This window comes from Suricata suricatta, chromosome 4 (genome assembly GCF_006229205.1).
Source record: "Suricata suricatta isolate VVHF042 chromosome 4, meerkat_22Aug2017_6uvM2_HiC, whole genome shotgun sequence".
NCBI classification, from domain to species: domain Eukaryota; kingdom Metazoa; phylum Chordata; class Mammalia; order Carnivora; family Herpestidae; genus Suricata; species Suricata suricatta.
This window is the reverse complement of record NC_043703.1, coordinates 139,571,242-139,591,551: the sequence shown is the minus strand read 5'-3', so window position 1 is coordinate 139,591,551 and position 20,310 is coordinate 139,571,242. Positions and strand designations below refer to the sequence as shown.

At 41.9% G+C, this 20,310-nt stretch overlaps 1 protein-coding gene and 1 long non-coding RNA gene across 2 annotated transcripts in view; one reads left to right on the top strand and one right to left on the bottom strand.

The window, feature by feature from the left end:
• The window catches only part of TTC27 (tetratricopeptide repeat domain 27), a 183,141-nt gene extending 165,855 nt beyond the window's left edge, over positions 1–17,286 (top strand). Inside the window, exons 17-20 of the mRNA XM_029937972.1 lie at positions 6,831–7,028; positions 8,314–8,425; positions 12,406–12,506; positions 17,046–17,286. Of these exons, the coding sequence (XP_029793832.1) occupies positions 6,831–7,028; positions 8,314–8,425; positions 12,406–12,506; positions 17,046–17,168 (534 nt within the window). The 3' untranslated portion in view covers positions 17,169–17,286. The remainder of the gene's footprint in view (positions 1–6,830; positions 7,029–8,313; positions 8,426–12,405; positions 12,507–17,045) is intronic.
• A 256-nt stretch (positions 17,287–17,542) lies between these two features.
• On the bottom strand, positions 17,543–19,065 carry LOC115290176. The gene is made up of 2 exons (XR_003908002.1): positions 18,996–19,065; positions 17,543–17,658 (listed from the first exon to the last, which is right to left on the bottom strand). It is a non-coding gene; the product is annotated as an uncharacterized LOC115290176 (long non-coding RNA).
• Positions 19,066–20,310: the final 1,245 nt, after the last annotated feature.

Sequence of the window (20,310 nt, the reverse complement as noted above, 5' to 3'; positions counted from 1 at the left end):
CCAGGCCACTGAGCCCGGCTGGGACACTTGTCAGCCCTCAGGTCCCTCAGCCTGTCAGCGGTGTTTACCGCCACAGCCCTCACCCTCTCCTCGAAACACTTCCTGCGCTTGGCTTCCAGAACTTTACGTTCTCACCGGCTGTGGCTTCTTCATCTCATCTGCACACCGCCGTTCTCTGTGACGGCCGCTCCAGGCCAAGGCCCCACCCTGATCTCTTCCCCACTTATGCCGCGACCCCTGGTGTCGCACGTCCCCTTGGTTTTCCTTCTTCTCTTTCTGAGGGTGTGTATTACGAAAACAAGGTACAAAGTTTTCTCCCACAAGGCCGTTTAATTCTTTCCCGCGTAGGCTCTTCATTTTGTTTATTTCGTTATGGTTGCACTTTCAGATGTCTTCGTTTTCCCCCGTCGGCTCGTACTCCCCTGGTGATACGGGCTTTGCACGGGTAACGTGTGCTAACGCGAGCCCAGGACCTAAGTGGCGCCCTTTCTCGTGAGTCTGGGCCCTCGGGGAATCTCACCCCTTGGTGCACCTCACCACCGCCCCCTCCCACCACCGCCAGGGAGCCTGGCTCCTCACGAAACCTCCCTTTTCTCTGCTGGGTGCTGCTTTCTCCCAGTGCCCATGTTCCTGGGTAGCCCTCCAACCTCAGCAGGTGGGGGGCCAGCCAGGCCGCTGGGGCCTGATGCCCTCCGCTTCCCACCCTGCCTGGCCCTCTGCCCTGCTGTACCCCCGGGCCCGGCTTGCCCTCGGCTGGCGCTGCTGCGCGTCCATCTCTCTGGGCTGGCGGGTAGAGCAGCTCACTGGGAACCTTGGCACCCGGCACTCCTCCGCCCTCGGCTGCCCTTCTCCCCTGTGTCAGGGCCAGCCAGGTGCTGTCTCCCAAGGTTTATCGTGTGTTTGCTGTTTCCACCTCCTATTCGTCAACTTTCTACTTTCTTAAGCAATGTATGGACTTGGGGTCCAGAAAGAGGAGCTAGCAATGGGTTAGTCCCTCAGCTTCTGGCCTGTGTAATTTCCATAATGATTAACAGTAAGGCTGTTTTCATATTGGAAAAAAAGAGGAAAGAAAATGTTTAAATATCGTTAAGAGGAAATATGTTTACTTAGCAAATTAGCAAACACTTAGAGATTTAAGTTCACTAACAATAAAAGAAATAGAATTCAGTATAATAGCTGCATATCCCTCTGGTAGAGCAAAATACCAGGATTTAATTTTTTTTTTTAAGATTTTTAGTTTTTTTCAGTAATCTCTATCCCCATCATTGAGCTCAAACTCAACCCCGAGATCAAGAATCACAGGCTCCGCTGACTGAGTGAGCCAGGCGGCCCCTGTTCCTGGAATCCCAACCCAAGAGAAGTTTCAGTGTGGAAAAAACTTCAGGCACAAAGATAGGCATTGAGGTGTTACTTATAGTAATAATAACAACACTGGCTGCCACGGAAGCAGCCTGTTTATCTGACTGTGGGGAAATTGTTCAATAGACTCCAGCCTGTCAACCCAGTGGAATATTTTGAATCTGTTAAAAATAATCTATTTTAAAGAGTATATGAAAACATGAAAAAATACTATGACATAATGTTAACTGAAACAGGTAAGGTAAGGCAGTTTACTTAGTATTAAAATTTTACACGTAGTAAAAAAAAAATGAGAAGAAATCCACTGCAGTGTTCATAGTGCTTGTATTTGGGAATTTCTTTTCCCTTTTTATTTTTTATTGGCTCTGATGTCTTGAGAAAAAAAACCAAATAAAACTATAGAAACCTGTTTGGTTTTGGTTGATTCAAGATTTGGCAAAGAAGGGGTGCCTGGGTGGCACAGTCATTTAAGCATCCAATTTCAGCTCAGGTCATGATCTCATGGTTTGTGGGTTTGAGCCTGCATCGCGGGCTCCGGGCTGACAGCTTCGAGCCTGGAGCCTGCTTTGAGTTCTGTGTCTCCCTCTCTCTGCCCTCCCCCACTCATGTGTGCGATCTCCCTCAAAACAATAAAGATTAAAAAAAATTTTTTTTAATTTGGCAATGAAATGATAATGTAATGATCAAAGTTACTAGTGCACATATTTCATAGAAGGGAAAATTTTCCAGTGTAAAAGAATTTATTATTAGAAAGGAAGAAATAACAGAGGAGTAAGGAAGTTAATACAACGAATGTTTGAGAGCAGGATCCAGGACTAGGACTGCAGGTTCACACCCAACGCCACCTTCCCCAGTTACGTGACCTTGGACAAGCTACTTGACTTCTCTGTGCTCCGGTTTCTTCATCTGCAGAGTGCACATAACAAGAGGACCTTCCTCATAAGACTGTTAGGAGGGTTAGATGTGTGTGTCGAGGCCCTGGTGCTCACACATGCTCATATTCTCTCTCTGTCTGTCTCTGTCTCTCTCTCTCTCTCACACACACACAGTCCTGGTAAGGGTTATCTACCATTATCATTGTCTTCTCCATCAAAGCTCAGGAGTCAGCTATCACTGGTGTTCAAAACTCCTCTCTGCACCTCGCTTGCTGGGGGGCGCAGAGAAAGTACATTTTGCCTCTCTTGCCTGAGTGTATTTGCAAAGTACGGATAGTAAAGTCCCTGTGTCCTGGGGTTGCTGTAAGACTGCAGTGAGATCAGGTTGGTCACGTGCTTAGCACATAGTGATGCTCACATCGAGAAGCAGTGAGAAGGTACTGAAAGCTAATGCCACATGGGAGATTCTGTTTTTTCTGTAGGTCTGTTTGAACCATAGGAAATTTAGAGGCACGATGGGTGAGTTAGCTGTGAGGGGTTTGCTGTCCACTTCTGATGTAAGGAAGTTGACGGTCAACAAATATCCTAATACTTTATAGGATTCTATTACTTTACGGTTTTGAAGCTCTCTGCATGTGTGTTGCCTCCTTCACACGAGGACTCTGTGACGTAGTAGGCAGAGGACCCGCCCTCGTTACCATGTCCACCAGGGGTGTGGCCACGCCCCCTTATTTTAGATGGACTTTAGCGACTGATTCTGTATATCTTCCTCTGTACCCTGGATCCAGCTGGTCTTGAATACTTGGTGTTTTAGGTAGATGGGACGTCTAGTACTTTGGACATAAAGTTCTTTGTTTCTCCGTCTGAGCATCCCATTCAAGTGGCCATATCTTGGATTCTGTTTTCCCAAGACTTGTTCCATCTCTACATTCTTCCACTTCAATATTCTATTCTCCAGCCGCTTATTACATACTTAATAATTTATTATTTTCACCAGTTACTAATAATTTATTCTTAATAGCTCATTTTTAGTTAGGTTACGTTTACTTGTTTAGCTTTTTTTCATTTTTGATTATGCAAAGGAATGTAATGCTGGTAGACGTCGTAGACTACCCAAAAGGAAATTGTGTTGTTTGGTGAATCATTTAATCAGAGAAATTCTATTGCAGTAAACTTTGCTGCTTTTTTAAAAAGCTTATTTAGTTATTTGGGGGAGGGAGGGCAAGAAAGAGAGAGAGAGAGAACATGTGCATGTGAACAGGAGAGGGGCAGAGCAAGGGAGGGAGGAAGAGAATCCCAAGCAGGCTCTGCACCATTAGCAAGAGCCTGACACGGGGCTCGAACCCTTGAACTGTGAGATCATGACCTGAGCTGAAATTAAGAGTCAGACGCTTAACCAGCTGAGTCACCCAGGTGCCCCCCATCTTTGTTCCTTTTAAATTAAAAATATTTACTTCGTTCCTTCTTTTTTTTTTAACACATATTTACTGTCTAATCAAGAGTTTGAATATGTATTAAAAGTTACTGTTTTTGTAGTTGGTCTGGATACCTAGAATGTGATTTTTCTTACTAGTTTGAGGAAAATCATGCTATTTGTAAAATTAATGGTTTTTTAAAAATAATTCTGTAATCACTATAAGAGCACTTTTTAAGATTATAAATTAACTCTATTTGTTAATGGATTTTAATAACTCTGTTTTTCCCTTTAGGGCATGGGACTTTATTAATTACAGGAAATAACTTTTTATTTAATGCTTTACTGAAGTATAGTATACATATAGAAAACTCTACAGACCATAAGTAAACATAATTTTCACGAAGGGAACACACCTGTGTCACCAGCCCCGGAACATGAGTCAGATCATTACCGGCCCTCCCAGAGCCCTCACCACCCACCTTTTAGTCCCTAACCGCCCCTCCCCCATGCCAAGGACATACATTTCAAGTAAAATCTAATAAATGAATATTCATGTTGCCATTGTTTTGGTTGCCTCTTTTCTGATCTTGGAATGTATTCTTGCCTTTTCTGTTTTTAAATTAAATTCTTATTTTATTAAAATAACACATACATCTATATGAATTAAATAATCGTAAAAGGCTTATAACAAAATGTAGCAATTTCCTGCTCTACCCCTTGCTAGTCCTCAAGATCCTGCTCCCCAAAGGGGTAAATAGTATTTAGTACATACTATTAGTATTCCTTTTGCCATTTGCACATTTCTGTATTTTGTAAGTTACATACTGCTAGTTTTTATTAACCAAATTTAGGTATTATCTGTTGACTTCCTATTATAGTAAGCAAGGACCTAACTTCCTTATATCAGCATCTCTGCTGCTTCTTTTATCTTAATATATTTATATTAAATTTTTTGGTTAAATGAATATTCTCTATTTTTTCAATATAATTTGTTGTTAAATTGCCTTCCATACAACACCCAGTGCTCATCCCAACAAGTGCCCTCCTCAGTGCCTATCACCCACTTTCTCTGCTTTACACATAAAATTCAAAATATTACAGGATACTATGATTGGTAGGTGGGTTTTTTTTTTTTTTGCTCTTTGGTTTTTATAATGTTATTAATAATTGCCTTGGTTTTCTTAGTTTTTTTCTCTCTCTTTGTACGCCTCTTGTCTGAAATCATAATGTCTCCTATCCTCCTTCTGGCATTTGGTCTGGATACAGTCACTAACCCTTGTTATTGCTAAATCCAGTGGAGTCTTCTAGCCCTAGACTGGCGTAGGAGACTAACAGCTTCCTCTTCTTTGGTTTCCATAACATCACTTTCTCCTGTTTTTCTGAATACCCCATTTCAGTCTCACTCATGCTATAGACCTCTGTTAATCCTCTCTTAAGTGTGTGTTTCTTAAAATTCTGTCTGGGAGTGCTTGGGTGGCTCAGTTGATTGCACATCTGACTCTGGACTTCGGTTCAAGTCATGGTCTCACAGTTCATGGGTTCAAGCTCCACATCGGGCTCTGTGCTGACAGCATGCAGTCTGCTTGGGATTCTCTCTCTCTCTCTCTCTCTCTCTCTCTCTCTCTCTCTCTCTCTCTCTCTCCCCCCCCCTCCCCTGCCCCTCCCTTGCTTGTGCACGCTCTCTCTCTCAAAATAAATAAGCTTAAAAAAAAAGATTCTATCTGTAATCTGATTCTTACCCAAAAAAATCTCTTAAGGCAATAATATCTGCCATGGCCATGACTGACTTCTGTTATCTATTCCTGCTTACAGAACTTTCTTCTAAGCTCCAGATCCAGCCATATATCTGGCCATTGAAGGAACATGCAGATAGAGAGGCTATGAAGACATTTGTCATTGCTTCCATTCTAGTTCAAGGTCCCACTCCCTTCTTGTGACATCTGCATATGAATTGTGTAGGGGCTTTGGTGTTTGCCTGTCTATAGTTCCCTTCCCCCCACCCTGCTCCTGTTCACATAGACACGCCACTTCCTTACCCTTTACCATTTCCTTCACACACCACCAAATACACACACACACACGCACACACTCTCTCTCTCTCTCTCTCTCTCTCTCTTTCTCCAACTTTTCCCCTCTCAAACACGTGCACTGCCACTTTCCATTTTTATTGGCAAGAAGGCTAAAAAGTTTCTCTCCCCCATTGTCTCCTCGTGTAAGTAACATGAAGAAATAAAATATTGGGCCACTTGTCAGATCCTGAGAAAGCAAAGTATTTTACTGATTTAGGATGCTTCATTTGTACTTGATAGTAACTATTTTAATAGACCGTGTCTTTTAAAACATTTTAATCCTTGAAATGTTTAAAAAATGATCACCTGTTGGTCGTGCATATAGTAGTAGTTCATATAGTCTCTTCTCCCCTGCTACTTTCAGATTTAAAGCCATGAATGGGAGGGATTATAATATGAATTTTATTACTTTCAGAAGTAAAAATACACGTTTGGGATTGTAGTGTGAATTTGCAGGTGAAGATCTTGTCCGAACCAGAAGGAAAAAGCTCACCTAAATGTTCTCCAGTTCAGTTTTTTTTTTTTTTTGCTATATGTGATTAGGGCCATTGTCTGAGCTTACATTCCTAAAAGCTGCAGGTGTCCATCAGATCATTCAGAGAGAGCACTCAGATTGAGAAGAGAGGGCCATTGAACCTGTGAAAGAAGAGTCCCCGAAGGAGCCTTAAAAGGGAGTCCAGAGAGGTAGTCAGTATGCGATTCTAGAAAATGGTTCAGGATTACTTGACTTTTATTTGTGAAAAGTGTAAAGGTCAGGGTGGCTTAGTTGGTTAAGCATCCAACTTCAGCTCAGGTCATGATCTCACAGTTCATGGGTTCAAGCCCTGCATCGGGCTCTCTGATGTCAGCTCAGAGCCTGGAGCCTGCTTTGGAATCTGTATTTGTCTGGGTCTGTGTCTGTGTCTGCCGCTCCCCTCCTAGCCCTCTGTCTCTCAAAAATGAATAAAAATGTTTAAAAAAATCTTTTTAAATAAAAAGTATAAAGGTTTTCCAACAGGTCTCCAGGTTTTTCACTATTATTGTCATTGATGATGGTGATGGTAACCCTTTGTTTTTTGTAATTTTTTGGTTGTTTTTGGCTTACCAGTTTGTTCTGTGCATTTTTTTAAGGTCCTTAAAATTCTGGTCAGGGCAGTGCTCAATGGGATGACTGATCGAAGTGGAGAGGTTGCAACTGGCCTCACAGGAAAGCTGCGGGAGTTACTTGGCAGAGTGACTTCAAGAGTGACAAATGATGGAGAAATCTGGAGGCTGTATGCCCAACTGTATGGAAACGGGCAGAGTGAGAAGCCTGAGGAAAATGAAAAGGTAAGTCCTCTTCCAGTCCTCCTGGGTGTTTGCCTTTTGCTTGAATTACATGCGGGGGACCTGCTTCTCTTATGGCTGGAGGCAGAGCTAAATAGCTTGAAAGGGAGGCTTGATATGCTCAGCTATTGATAGATACGTCCTCCGTCTTGCTTCAGAATCTTTATCATAAGTACTTGAAATTGCAGACAGGTTAAGACTTGTAAGCATTCATCTTTTCTCTTTTCGTGGCTTTTTCTTACACTGTTGTTCTCTGCTTTCTGCAAAGGGCTCTGTCTGACCTGCTCCCTGTAGAACAGCTGTCCACAGTATTTACCCTGCTGCCCTTTCCCCAGGCCCCTTGCTCAAGACTCGCGTAGATGGGCTCAAGGACAGAAGAGCATTCAGATCTGAGACGCGGGCCATGGAAGGGAAAAAGAAAAGGAACCAGATAATATTGGAGGAGAGTTTTTAAGTCTAAACACAAAATGCTTTACAAAGGTCACCCGTCTCCTTTCTTGAAAGTGCACCAGAACACCAGTTACACTAAGTAATGCCTTTGGCCTCTATCTTAGAACTTAAAGGAGCCCCCAGGGTTTCTGAGGTTGAAATAACTGTTTTCTGTTCTTTTCAAACCATTCACAACAAATCACATGTGCTCCTTGCTTGAGTTTGGAACTTGCGGCAGGACAGCTCATCGGTGGGATGGCTAACCGTCTCTCCTCCCTGCCCGCCCTGCTGGCTCTGCCATTGCCTGTCTGCCCAGAGAACACGACTGACACACGCGCATGCACACACTCCTACTTGCTGTCCTTTCATTTCTTCTCAAATTACGCGGCCTTGTGCATGCGGGACCCAAGGTAGTCTGAAGTCTCTCTTCTGTGACTTCTCCCTCAAGAGTCTGCAGAGATGGAGCTGTGAAAGTACTTCACATTTCTGTGAGTACACACACCTATAAGTAATCCCGTAGTTGTCCCCAAGTTCATGCCTCATTTTCCAAACGGGCCTCATAAGCTGATGGCTGCCAATCCTGAGGAAAGGTGTGCACCCTTCTTCGAGATTTCCAAACCTGGCCTTTCTGTTTTTCTATTGGAGGGAAGTGTCTCTATCCAGGTACATCCATCTGGTTGCTTTTAATTGCTTATTGCTGTTGGGTGTGCATCTTCTTTGATGAGAATTGTCAAGACTGTGCTGCATGACATTGGACGCTGTTTTCAAGTTGGAATTAGTTCCATATGACTTCCAGGAAGCCGGGTTTGAAATGTGAATTGTACTTGTTATTCTGAAGTTGTTCTTTCTCTGTCCTCAGGCGTTCCAGTGTCTCTCCAAAGCATACAAGTGTGACACACAGTCCAGTCGTTGGGAGAAAGATATGACCTCATTTAAGGAAGTGGTTCAGAACGCCATAGGACTCGCACATGGTATTTGATGTAACGTTCGATATCCCTGCCATGCTTTAATGTATTCTTACTGGCAAAGTATTTGTCAGAAGTGAAGTCCTGTTATAGATAACAGATTATTTCATTGCATTGGAATTGTTGTATTTGGTTCAGCAAATCTTTCTGAGACCAGCTACTGTGTAGTAAGCACTTTAGTAATCTGAACAATTAGAGGACGGATTAGTCTGCGGGGGAGAGACTCGAATGCTGTCTGAGTAAATGACAGGTGGTGGGGGCTTTAGGTACGTGAAATACCCTTCTTCACGGCACACAGAGTCTACTTGTGGCTATGCAGTAGCGAGGAAATCTGCTGACATTTGCTGACTCATATTCTTCCTTTATAAATGAAAATACCATCCGAAATACATAGATTACTGGAGTATAGAGCAATGTACAAAGAGCTATGGCATATACAAAGGAAATAAAAAATATAATTCTATCCCTGCCTTTGGGCGATTTAGTGGGTGATATCTGGGGGGAAGGATAACCTCACATATAAAGTTGTATGCCTATTGGGTAAATATATTCCAGATAAGGCTCCTTTTAATTGTTTGCATGAATGTAAAATATGCCAGTTAAATTTAATAATACATTGCTATATCTATAATTGAATATGGTTGTGTGAGGCCCTGGAAATACAGTTCAAATAAGATGATGAACCACAGTGTTAAGAACTGGATCACAGGGGAGGCGCCTGCGTGGCTCAGTCAGTTAAGCCTCCGACTTCAGCTCAGGTCATGATCTCACGTTCGTGGGTTTAAGCCCCGCGTTGAACAGCACAGAGCCCCACTGACAGCGCAGAGCCCGGAGCCTGCTTCTGATTCTTTGTCCCCCTCTCTCTCTGCCCCTTCCCCTCTCATGCTCTGTCTCTCTCTGTATAAAAAAAATTAAAACATTAAAAAAGATTTTTTTTTAAAAACTAGATCACAGGGACTATGAACCTAACCTAAAGTCTTCCTGTAACTTCAACTATTAATACGGTAACAGGGGAGCCAACAAGAGACCATAAAAAAGGTAGACCCTTGAAATCAGGGAGACCTCAATGCCAGGATTAGTTCCACCACATAGTTGATAGGTGGCATTGGGTAAATGACTTAACTTCTCTCTGCACCTGAGTTCTCTCATCAGTAAAATGGGGGGTAACACCTACCTATGATTGTTAGGAAGTAAATGAAAACATATACACATGATTTAAATGTTAATCTCTTACGTTCTCCTTTCAGCACTGTCCTTCTGGAGCAGAGGATCTGAGCTGTATGATAAGGCATTCAAAACTAAAAAGAGAAAAACGAACAAGAATAATGTTTAATGTGCCTCTAAAGAAGTCACAGAACATTCAGACAGTTTAGAAATGGGCTTAGTAGTTAATGATTCTACTTCTGGTCTTTGATATCATTGAAAGAGGATATAAATGTCCAGTTTTCTGGGCTGTCTATAGCTTGGCAGATCGGGTAGATGTGCTGCTCTCTGTCTGAGTGAAATTCAGAGTAGATAAGGTGGAGGTCATTGCTGATAGACCCATGGAATGTGGCTACAGTTAATGTGGCTTGTGTTGGCCTCATTGTGGGTGGGCTTAGATGGAGTTCATTTCTTATGCCTTTGACCTGTATGGATATGGTACCAGGTTTGGGGACCCCCATACCCATGTGTATTATGTACATAATTATAGCAAGGTGCAATCTCTTTAGAAGAATTTATCTTATCTACTTCAAATTGCCAACCCTAAACATTTCTTTGAACAGCTAGCTTTGTAACAGTCAAAGCCAAGATATTTTCTGTAATCACTAAGTGTTGCTATTGAATCTGTCAAGTATAAATGCACAAGTTAAAGAAATAAGTGCTGCAGGAAAGAAATCTTCATTTTGTATCTTAAAGTTGGTTCGAAACTATTTTGGGCACTGTTTTTCATCAGGGCAATAGTGGGAGAAAAACAAGTGTCTGTTCTTTTAAAATCCCTTTTACTTTAATGATTTAGGTGTCGGTTCCTCAACAACATTTTAAGGGTAGTTGAGTGATGCTCAGCTTTAGTTTCTGGTGATATTTTAGACTGATAAAGATAAATGTTTACCATTCCTTTGTTGCTTTTGTATACCAGTGCTCAAATGAGGATGAACTGGATTTCTCTTCTCTTGTCTTCTCTTCTCTTGTCCACCTTGCTCAGTTCTGAAAAGGAAATGTAAGATTAAAAAAATAATCTCCACTTAGTTTACTCGTTTGGGTTGCTATTTGTAAGTGTAGCTATGCACTTCAGAAGGCTGGAGAAGACATTACACTGTCTACTGGGGTCCGAGACCTTTCTATAACAATGTTGTCATGTTGGGCCCCTTTGTCTTGTTTGGGGACAGTTCATTTACAGCCTCTGCTATTCTGTTTTCGGGGAAAGTTTGCTCAGAAGCTGGTTCCTTCTTTGCCATCCAGGAACTTTTAAAATAATAGTTCTGCATTCTAACTACGGTCTACCTGGAGAAAGCACTGCTGTCTTGGATTTCCTAGTCATTTGAAACATTTTATTTCTCTCCTTCTGGAGCACGTCTTTGTCTCTAATGCCTTTTGGAAGTGGGATTGAGGAAGGGGTCTAATAGTGTTTGTCTTTTTGCTCTATTTTTGTTTTGTTTTTCAGAATGAAAATAAAGATTTAAAAAAAGAATCACGGGGCATCTGGGTGGGTTAGTTGGTTAAGTGTCTGACCCTTGATGTCTGCTCAGGCCATGATCTCATAGTCGTGAGATCAAGCTCTGCATTGGGGCTTTGTTCAGGGTGTGGAGCCTGCTTAAGATTCTCTCTCCCTCTCTCTCTCTCTCTCTCTTTCTCTCCTACCCCTTCCCCCTTTGAATTTTTGCGCTCTCTCTCGCTCTCGCTCTCAACAACAACAACAACAAAAAGAATCATGGCCTTTTCTGATCCATTCCTAGGTATTTAACAGCCCACGTCCCTCAGCCACGGCAGTCAGGTTTTCTGCTACTAAGGGACACAGACATCATAATCCTCACTATCTCCAGGTTAACTGTGCCCTTTAAAAATGCGTTGAACATTGTTGACTACGGTGCATTCTTCCAACCCTTAACTAAGAAATGTCAAAGTCTAAGTATTATTTTGAAATGTGAATGTCACACTTGGTTCTCACCAACCATGGAAGATATTAATTAATGATAAAACAGTTTTTTGCCAGGCACAGGCAGCCTCCACCAACTGATGAGAGTTTGCATGCTAGAAAGACGCCTAGTCCCCATGCCTGGTCTGAGACCGAGGGTGCTAAGTAGACTTGCACTGTCGTACTGGTTAGCGTAGTTTTATAACTGGATCTGGGTATAGGCCTGCCTGTAGCAGCATAATTCAGAAGAACAAAAACCAGAACCAACCAGTGGAGAGTTGTCAGGTGTATTTTTAAAAAGCTCCTCACTCGTTCTTATAAAGCTTTCCTAGCCAGGCCTTCCGCTAGCAAGGGTTATGCTCACTTGGTAATTTCTCGTTTTAGGAAGAAATGGGCTCTCCGGCCTGTGAGTCCTTTATAGGGACTTGGTGCCCTGGGAAGCTACACTAAGATCTGCCATAACTGGTTTTGCCCTCCGTGGGCACCTTGTGTTCAGTTAGTTTGTCTCTTTTTGCCTGACTAGTGTGTGTTTGTGTACGTGTGTGTGTCTGTGTTTAGGGTCTCTTCCCGATGGCTTGTAACTTACCGTGCTCGCCTCAGCAGCACATATACTAAAATTGGACCGATGACTTGTAACTTACCAAAAATCACCTATTTTCCTCAAAATTCTCCTTTTAGCAGTAAGTGTTAAGAAGGATAATGGAGAGAATTGTGCACATAATTATTGTCCTTTTACCAAAATAAAAACTGTCCATGTAGAAATATTTCTAGAGTCTGTACTATAAAATCCCAATTAAGCAATTGTTTTTTGTAGCTGTAAATGATCATGACCAGTATTTAATGCATGTTTTCTCCCCTGTTTATTTGTCAGTGGCTATAAAACACAGTAAAACCAAATCCAGCCCCCAAGAGGCCGTACAGATGCTTTCCTCAGTTCGACTCAATTTACAGGGCTTGTTGTCCAAAGCAAAGGTAAGAGTGAAATGTGAGTTCATTCGAAGTGTCACAGGAAGAAGGGTGTTCAATATGAATGATGGCTCCGAGGCCGTCCTTACAACGGGAGTGATTTGAGGCCCGCATGACATTTTAGACCAGGTGGTCTGTTGTCCTGGTGGGGGCATCATCGGCCCAATGGCTCGACCACCCTTTGCGTGGGTAACTCAGGAGTCTTTGAAATTAATATTTATGATCCAACCATACTGCTTTCTTCAAGTTATATTAAACCAATGCTCTTTTACTTGTCATCACTTTCCCCAAAGTGTGGCACATACGCTACCGATAGCACTTGGCCAAACTTTTTTTTTTAATATTTAGAGAGAGAAGAGGAGGAAGGGCACAGAGAGAAGGGCACAGAGGATCCAAAGCAGGATCTGGATCAAAGCAGAGCCGGATGTGGGGCTTAAACTCATGAACTGTAAGATTATGACCTGAGTCAAAGTTAGATGCTCAACCAACTGAACCACCCAGGCGCCCCAAACTTTTTAAAAAATTTTTTTTAAATGTTTATTTATTTTTGAGGGTGAGAAAGAGCATGAGTGCCTAAACTTTTGATTTTAGTGTATATTTATTTCAATACATGCTAGAAAAAGTATAACTAGCCCATCAAACCTACATTTTCATGAATATTATTGCTTATTTTTTATTTACAGTAATGTAACGTTTCCTTTAAAAGAGAACTTTTATTTAAATTTAAAAAGTTCGGGGCATCTGAGTAGATTAGTCGGTTAAGCATCTGACTTCGGCTCAGGTCACTATCTCACAGTTTGTGGGTTTGACCCCTGCATCAGGCTTTGTGCCGACAGCTCAGAGCCTGGAGTCTGCTTCCGATTCTGTGTCTCCCTCTCTCTGCCCCTCCCCTGCTCACTCTCTGTCTCTCTCTCTCAAAATAAAATAAAGACTAAAAAAAAAAAAAAGTTGAGAGACAGATATTAAGTAGGCAGTATATGGATGTCGCATTGTTAAGGTAGGTGGGTGACACAGGTTGACAACTAAAACACATAAAATCTACCAACGCCACCTTGTGAATGAGTGCTGGGATGATGGGGACACCGAAGTGTCCCCGAGGCAAGTGGCTTGGAGCCTGGACTCTGAGTCTCCGCCTGTGGCAGGTCAGGCGTGGGGCGGAGCCTGGGAAGTCTGTGTAGCCAGGTGTGGGGTACACCTTTGGAAGGAAAATTTAAAGGAATATAGCTTCTAACACGATTCAGTGCTTTCTCTTCTCATTTTTCTTTAATGTTTATTCTTGAGAGAGAGACACATAGACAGAGTGTGAGTGAGGGCAGGGCAGAGAGAGAGGGAGAATCCCTATGGATCACAGAATCCAAAGCAGGCTCCAGGCTCTGAGCTGTCAGCATGGAACCACGAGCTCATGACCTGAGCCAAGGTCAGACCCTTAACCGACTGAGCTACCCAGGCGCCCCTCTCTTCTCATTCCTACTCATCTTCACTATTTAATCATGGGTTGCAGCCAAATCCTAACACCTCTGAGAGCGAGTGTGCGGCAAGTGAAGGTCACTTCCAGACTTGTGTAAAACCCTTCCCAGAATTGCTTCATCTTTTCAGATGAGGGCATCGTTTTTGCCTCTTTAGATTATTAACTTGCTTTACTATTCTTTTAGTCTGCAAGCTGTAATCTACCAGAAAGAACTGTATTCCCACCCAGCTTGGGCTGCATAAATTCAGTTTTGTGTCTCTGAGCTGTCCAGCTCGCAAAGAAAGTCAAGGGTAGCACACTTTTCTGTGACTTTGCTTCTCAGATCAGGAGCTCAGTTTTCTACCTTGAGTTAGATCACCAACCTACCCATGATTGTTTATTTCCTCAGGATAGACGCTACTAGTTCCCTTCTCTCTGTGCAGTGCTTTTTCTTATAAGTTATTAATCATGTATAAATCTATGCTTACATACTTGTATGTGTAATATACAAATAATATAGTCTTGTCTTTGTAGATACTCCTATCCCCCTGTGTAGTGGAAGGTTCATAAACATTGAAAATAAGGCCTCAGAGGGGGCGCCTGGGTGGCTCGGTCGGTTAAGAGTCTGACTTCAGCTCTGGTCATGATCTCACAGTTCCTGAGTTCAAGCCCCACATCAGACTGTCTGTCTGCCTGTCTGCTGTCAGCACAGAGCCCACTTTGGATCCTCTGTCCCCCTCTCTCTGCCCCTCCCCTACTCATATTCTCTCTCTCTCTCCCCCTCTCACTTTCTCTTCCTCTCTCCCTCCCTCCCTCTCTCTCAAAAAATATATAAAACATTAAAAAAAAAAAGAAGAGAAGGACTCAGCATCATCTGTGTTTAGATTTTGTTTTCATTAGATCCTAACTGGCTATCCAAAGATGGGGAAAATTCCCTCCCAACGCCTCCTTTGAAAGCATTTTATTTGCTATAATATTTGGGAGTCTCTGATTTTGTAGTAGATCATAGGCCTTTCCTATTTTTTTTTTAAACAAATTGGGTTTGCTAAGCTGAATTGCAATCCCCAAAAATTGGGAACACTCTAAATAGTGACCGTGCAATAGGAGAGCTCAGTTAAATAGTTTCCAGTGAGCTTGGTTTGTACCAGTCTCCGACCTTTCCTTGCCGGGCCAGGGACTCCACAGAAGTAAAACCTCCGAGACCTTGGGGACTCCCCGGCCGTCGCCCGTCTGTGCTCCCCCAGGACGGAGCACCCTCCGCCCCGCAGCACATCGTCACTGCGTAGATTTGCCTCAGAGGGCATGGGGCTGGCGGAGAATGCGGGACGGGCTGGACACAACAAAGTTTACCACTTACGTGCTGGACGATCCTTAGCAAATGATCCATTCTTTCTAAGCCTCGGTTTCTCTCTGCTTCCTCCTGAGTTCATAGGGGAGTGATGCAGATTCATGGTGTTTTGCAAGCACTGTAATTCTTAGCAAAAATCAGATGTGCTCTGTGAGTTCAGGTTATTTTCCTAAAAGATGTGTATCACTATCAACCCCATTGCAGCATTCTTATATCATTGTCTTAGGAAATGCTGTACACAGTTTGACTCCACGGTAATGTGGCAAATCTTTACTAAACATTTTTGAAGTCCTGCATTCAAGCGAATGCTCTTAGCTCCAAAAAATCACCATGTGAACCTCGAATATGTCAGAACGTTTGTCATGTGCTATACGGTGGTGATAGTAAATAGTCCTACAGTACCGGTGAATTTAATTTTTGTAAAATCAAAAATTTCATCAGTCAAGTCTGAGGAAAAAGGTAGGTAGTAAGCTGGGACATCTGGGTAGCTCAGTCGGTTAAGCGTTTGACTCTTGATTTCATCTGAAGTCATGATCTGTTGGTTCGTGGGTTCGAGCCCCATGTCCTGCTTGGGATTCTCTCTCTCTCCCTCTCTTTCTGCCCTTCTCCCCTCTCTCTTTCTCTCAAAATAATAAAAAAAAATAGTATGCTGAGTAAGTTACATTTCTGATCAACACACACACACACACACACACACACACACAGTGGTTGTAAAATCCTGAAGCTCATTTTTTTAGGTGCCTATCTTGGCTCAGCAGGCAGTTCCCACAGAGGCTTTCTAGAAAGTCTCAGCCATGATGGCAGTATGGACCTGTGTTCCAGGATACCTCCCAAGACAATTCCTTTTACAGCAGAACACATTTATTTATTTTAATATGCTGGGCTTTTTTGCTTTTACCAAATCTTGATAATCTTTGTGATCCGTGAGTCCCAGGCCATAATTAATTTTTAAATAACATAAAAGGGGTTGCCTAGGTGACTCAGTCAGTTAAGCGTTTAGCTTTGGCTCAGGTCATGGTCTCATGGTTCGTGGGTTCGAGCCCCGCATTGGGCTCTGTGCTGACAGCTCAGCCTGGAGCCTGCTTCCGATTCTGTGTCTCCCTCTGTCTCTGCCCCTCCTCTGCCCATGCTCTGTCTCTCTCTTTCCCAAAAGTGAATAAAGATTAAAAAAATAAGTAACATAAAAGGTATGATTTGTATGAACTTGAATATAAGATGTATTTGTTTTGTTTGTATCCACATTGAATAGATTTATTTTGTTGTATGAAAAACGTCTGATTCATCCAGAAACCGTCCTGTGACATCGAAATGAGTAACCAGTGTTAGGGCCACCATTCTGAAGAGCAGAGCTCATTTGAATTTACAGTGTCAGGCATGTTGTTTGGTGCCCGGCGGAATTTTGCGGCTTGTACATTTCCAGGATGATGAACAGAGCAAAAGCTCCCATTGCTGCCGTCCTGTGGTACTGTGTGCCTATCTTATTTTAAATAGATTGTCCCTGAGTACTCAGTCAGTTAAGCGTCTGGCTTTGGCTCAGGTCATGATCTCACGGTTTGTGAGTTCGAGCCCCATGTCGGGCTCTGTGCTGACGGTTCAGAGCCTGGAACCTGCTTCAGATTCTGTGTCTGTCTTTTTCTGCCTCTCCCTGCTTGCTCTTGCTCTCTCTCTTTCATACAAATAAACATCAAAAAAATTAAAAAAAGAGATTGTCATCGTTTTTGATAATTCTGCTTTGTTCTTTGCGTTGCAGCAACTTTTCACAGATGTGGCGAATGGAGAGATTTCCAGGGAGCTAGCTGATGAAATGGCAGCTATGGACGCCCTAGTAACAGAGCTACAAGGCCTTAGCAACCAGTTTCGAAATCAGTATTGACCATCCTGGGAACATTTTCTGGAAAAGGAGCCCTCACCTTCGGAATTTCTCTCATAGCTGTGTATCTGACACACAAGATACTGTTTTTTTAAAAAAATAAATTTCTCTTTATGGCCAACATCTTTGTTTTGTGATTTTTTTTTAACTGTTTAAACTTTCCAAAGTACGTTAAAAGTTCCGTGTTTCTTTAGGCTTAGTTACAGTTGAATTCAGCATCTTTATCATTTTTGAGGTATTTTTTCACAAAGAGCAAACAAATTATAATTTTCTTTTTAGCATAGGGTTTATTCTCTCTCGGACTAAAGCAATATAGATCATCCTTTGGAAAAACTTAGTCTATACCAGGAAAAAAATAATCACACACTGCAAGTTTGTAGAATCATTAGTGGGCTGCTTTATTTTCCAAAAGTGGTAAGAGGGTAGAATTGAGTGACAGAGGCCTTTTTCCTTCTTGAGATTTTGTATTTGTGTCTGAAAGATATAGACTTGGCTGAATTAGAAATATGGAGATGGTTTAGCTTCTAACTCAAGAAAATACAAGAAAAAAAATGACATAGCCCAAATTTTTACTTAGCCATTAGCCACTAGTACCCAGGCAGACCCTTCTCATTTTGAATACTGCCAGCCCTCAAGATGGTTGTGTAATAAGGTTATTATGAGTGAAGACAGCCAGAAATGGTGCTCTGTTACAGAGAGGCCTCCGTAAAATGCTTTCTTAGCAATGTCTATGGAAACAAATATTGAAGGCATTAGCTGAGTTTAATAATCTTATTACAAAAGCCATAGTGAAGAATTCTCAGTCTTGGCGTGGGTTGCTGAATTTTGGGTCCCATACATCAGTCATTTGACCCTTGCTTTTATACTATGTTCTTATTTTATAAATAATTTTATAAATAATTATAATTACCACCCCTTGCTTCTTTGTTTCAGTCATGGTGGGAAATTTAAAAATGCATACTCTGCAAATACAGGAATTCTGAACATTAAAAAAAAAGTCTTTTAAACCTATCTTCAGTGAAGTTTAGTTATGAATGGTTACCTTTGCTTCCTTTCCTTAACCATCTGCCTGTCTTTTTTAGTACGCTGGTCTAAAAAAAGTTTCTCTTACAGGAGACACAGTAACTGTGAGAAAGACCAATAAAGTGAGCTTGGAGCCTGAGTTAACATTAAATGTCCATTCAAATCTTATACGGCAGCCGTTGAGGAGTAGGTACGTAAAGGGAGGGAGAGAGGTTTTATTGAACTTTTTATCAATACCCAGCGGTGATCCCCACTAGAAAATGGATAGACATGATGGGCATGGGGGAGGACCCTTGTCCGGTGAGCACTGGCTGTTACATGGAAACCAACTTGACAATAAACTATAAAAGAAAAAAAAATGGATAGACATATACTGGGAAGGGAAAAGATTTCAGGAATCAAGTGGAAGATTGAAAGAGTTTCCAAGTATTAAAAGTTTTTAATTCTCAGTTTGATTTCCTTTGAGTTCAACTCAAGGTAGAAAGACATTGGTGAGTGTGAGTTGTCACCAGCTAAGTCACAAAAGGATTATCTCTTCCAGTCCCGTTGTCTAATGCTATGTTGAATCAGTCGCCAGACCCATACCCTACATTTTTCTTTTTGAAATGATCTTACCAAAGAGATCATTAAATGTCTTCTTTTAAAGATGTAGACTTGTTAATTATGTTTAATAATCTTACTTCTGTGAATATTTAACATAATTGAAGAAAATGTATGGGAAGTACTATGGTAAAGTTGGAAATGTTGGGGTTTTATCAAAACCTCATCTCTACCACCTCTACCACTTAATACTTAATGCTCACGTACTTGATTTCTTCATCTGTGAAGTGAATGTGGTAATAATAGTAACTTCCACCAAATTCTTAATATCTCTTAGAGTACTGTCACCCAGCGGCAGAGTCAATAACAGTATTGGCTTAAAACTGCTGTATTTCATGACTAGAGCGTCTTTGATGCTTCATATTGCTACGTCATGATTTAAATATTTGCTGTTTCCAAATGTCTTTTATAAATTTCAACTTTGGTTTTCTAATATTACTACTTCTGTTTTCAGCTTTACTTTTGTGCCTTGTCAACCAGAAGAATAGAAAAGATGTGATTCTTTAATCTTTATTGAGTCCCACTAGCATGAATAATCATGCCAACAGCTGTAAGTTAATTGCGTTCTCACTAGGCACTAGGTAAGTCTGTGATATCACCAGGAAACTAAAGTTCATGGACGTTAGAAAGAGAAATAGCCAGAACTCTCTCAACTTGCTGTGTTGGGGCTAGAAAAGGCTTCCAGTGGTCAGCTGAGTTCTGTCTTCTCTTTATCACAATGGGATGCCTGGAATGTTTGCCTGTCATTGTTTATAAGTTCTTCAAGGAGAGAAATTGTGGAATCTCAGTTCATAATAGCCTGTGGTCTGTTAAAATTATTATACTCTTTTTTTTTTTAAATTTAGAAAAGTTTTTGTTAGCCTTTTTCCAAAGAAGCCGCATAGTAAATGGGGTCCCTAACTGCGGAGGGGTTAAACCCCAGTGAAAGAAAATGCCTTCTCTTTACCCAAACCCCACACTCAGGAAGCTCATGGAGTTGATGCTGACTCTGGAAGCAGAGCCGTGGGGCGTGTGTCAAATGCTAGTGAGTGGAGTGTTGTGGTTCAGAGCTACAGGACCCCTGCTTGGACTTTGAGCTTCCTTTTTAGGGTGAGTGCTTGGCCTTACCTCAAATGGCACCTCAGCACGCTCTTGAGGACCCCAAACATTGAAAACATTGACTTATTTGTACACCTGAGCTATTCTTCATGCCCTACTTGTTTCTGTTGGACATGCTATCAGTGTGCTATTCATAAGCAGTGATTTAAGGAAGAAATGATACTGAGTATGCGTAGTTTCCAGACTCCACTCAAAGACTGTGACATAAGCAAAGGGATGGCTAGTTTGGGCTCTTTGTGACCATTTAGCCAAACTGTGGTAAATCTACTAAGTTAAAACCCTGGGTGAGTCTCATGAAAAGTACTTTTTCTCACTTCTGGTTTTATAACATCCACATCAATCTAAATCACTGTTTAGATAAGGTAACTCTACTTTACTGGCCAAGAGTGAGGAATAAAACTTGTTAAGTAGATGCAACATACTT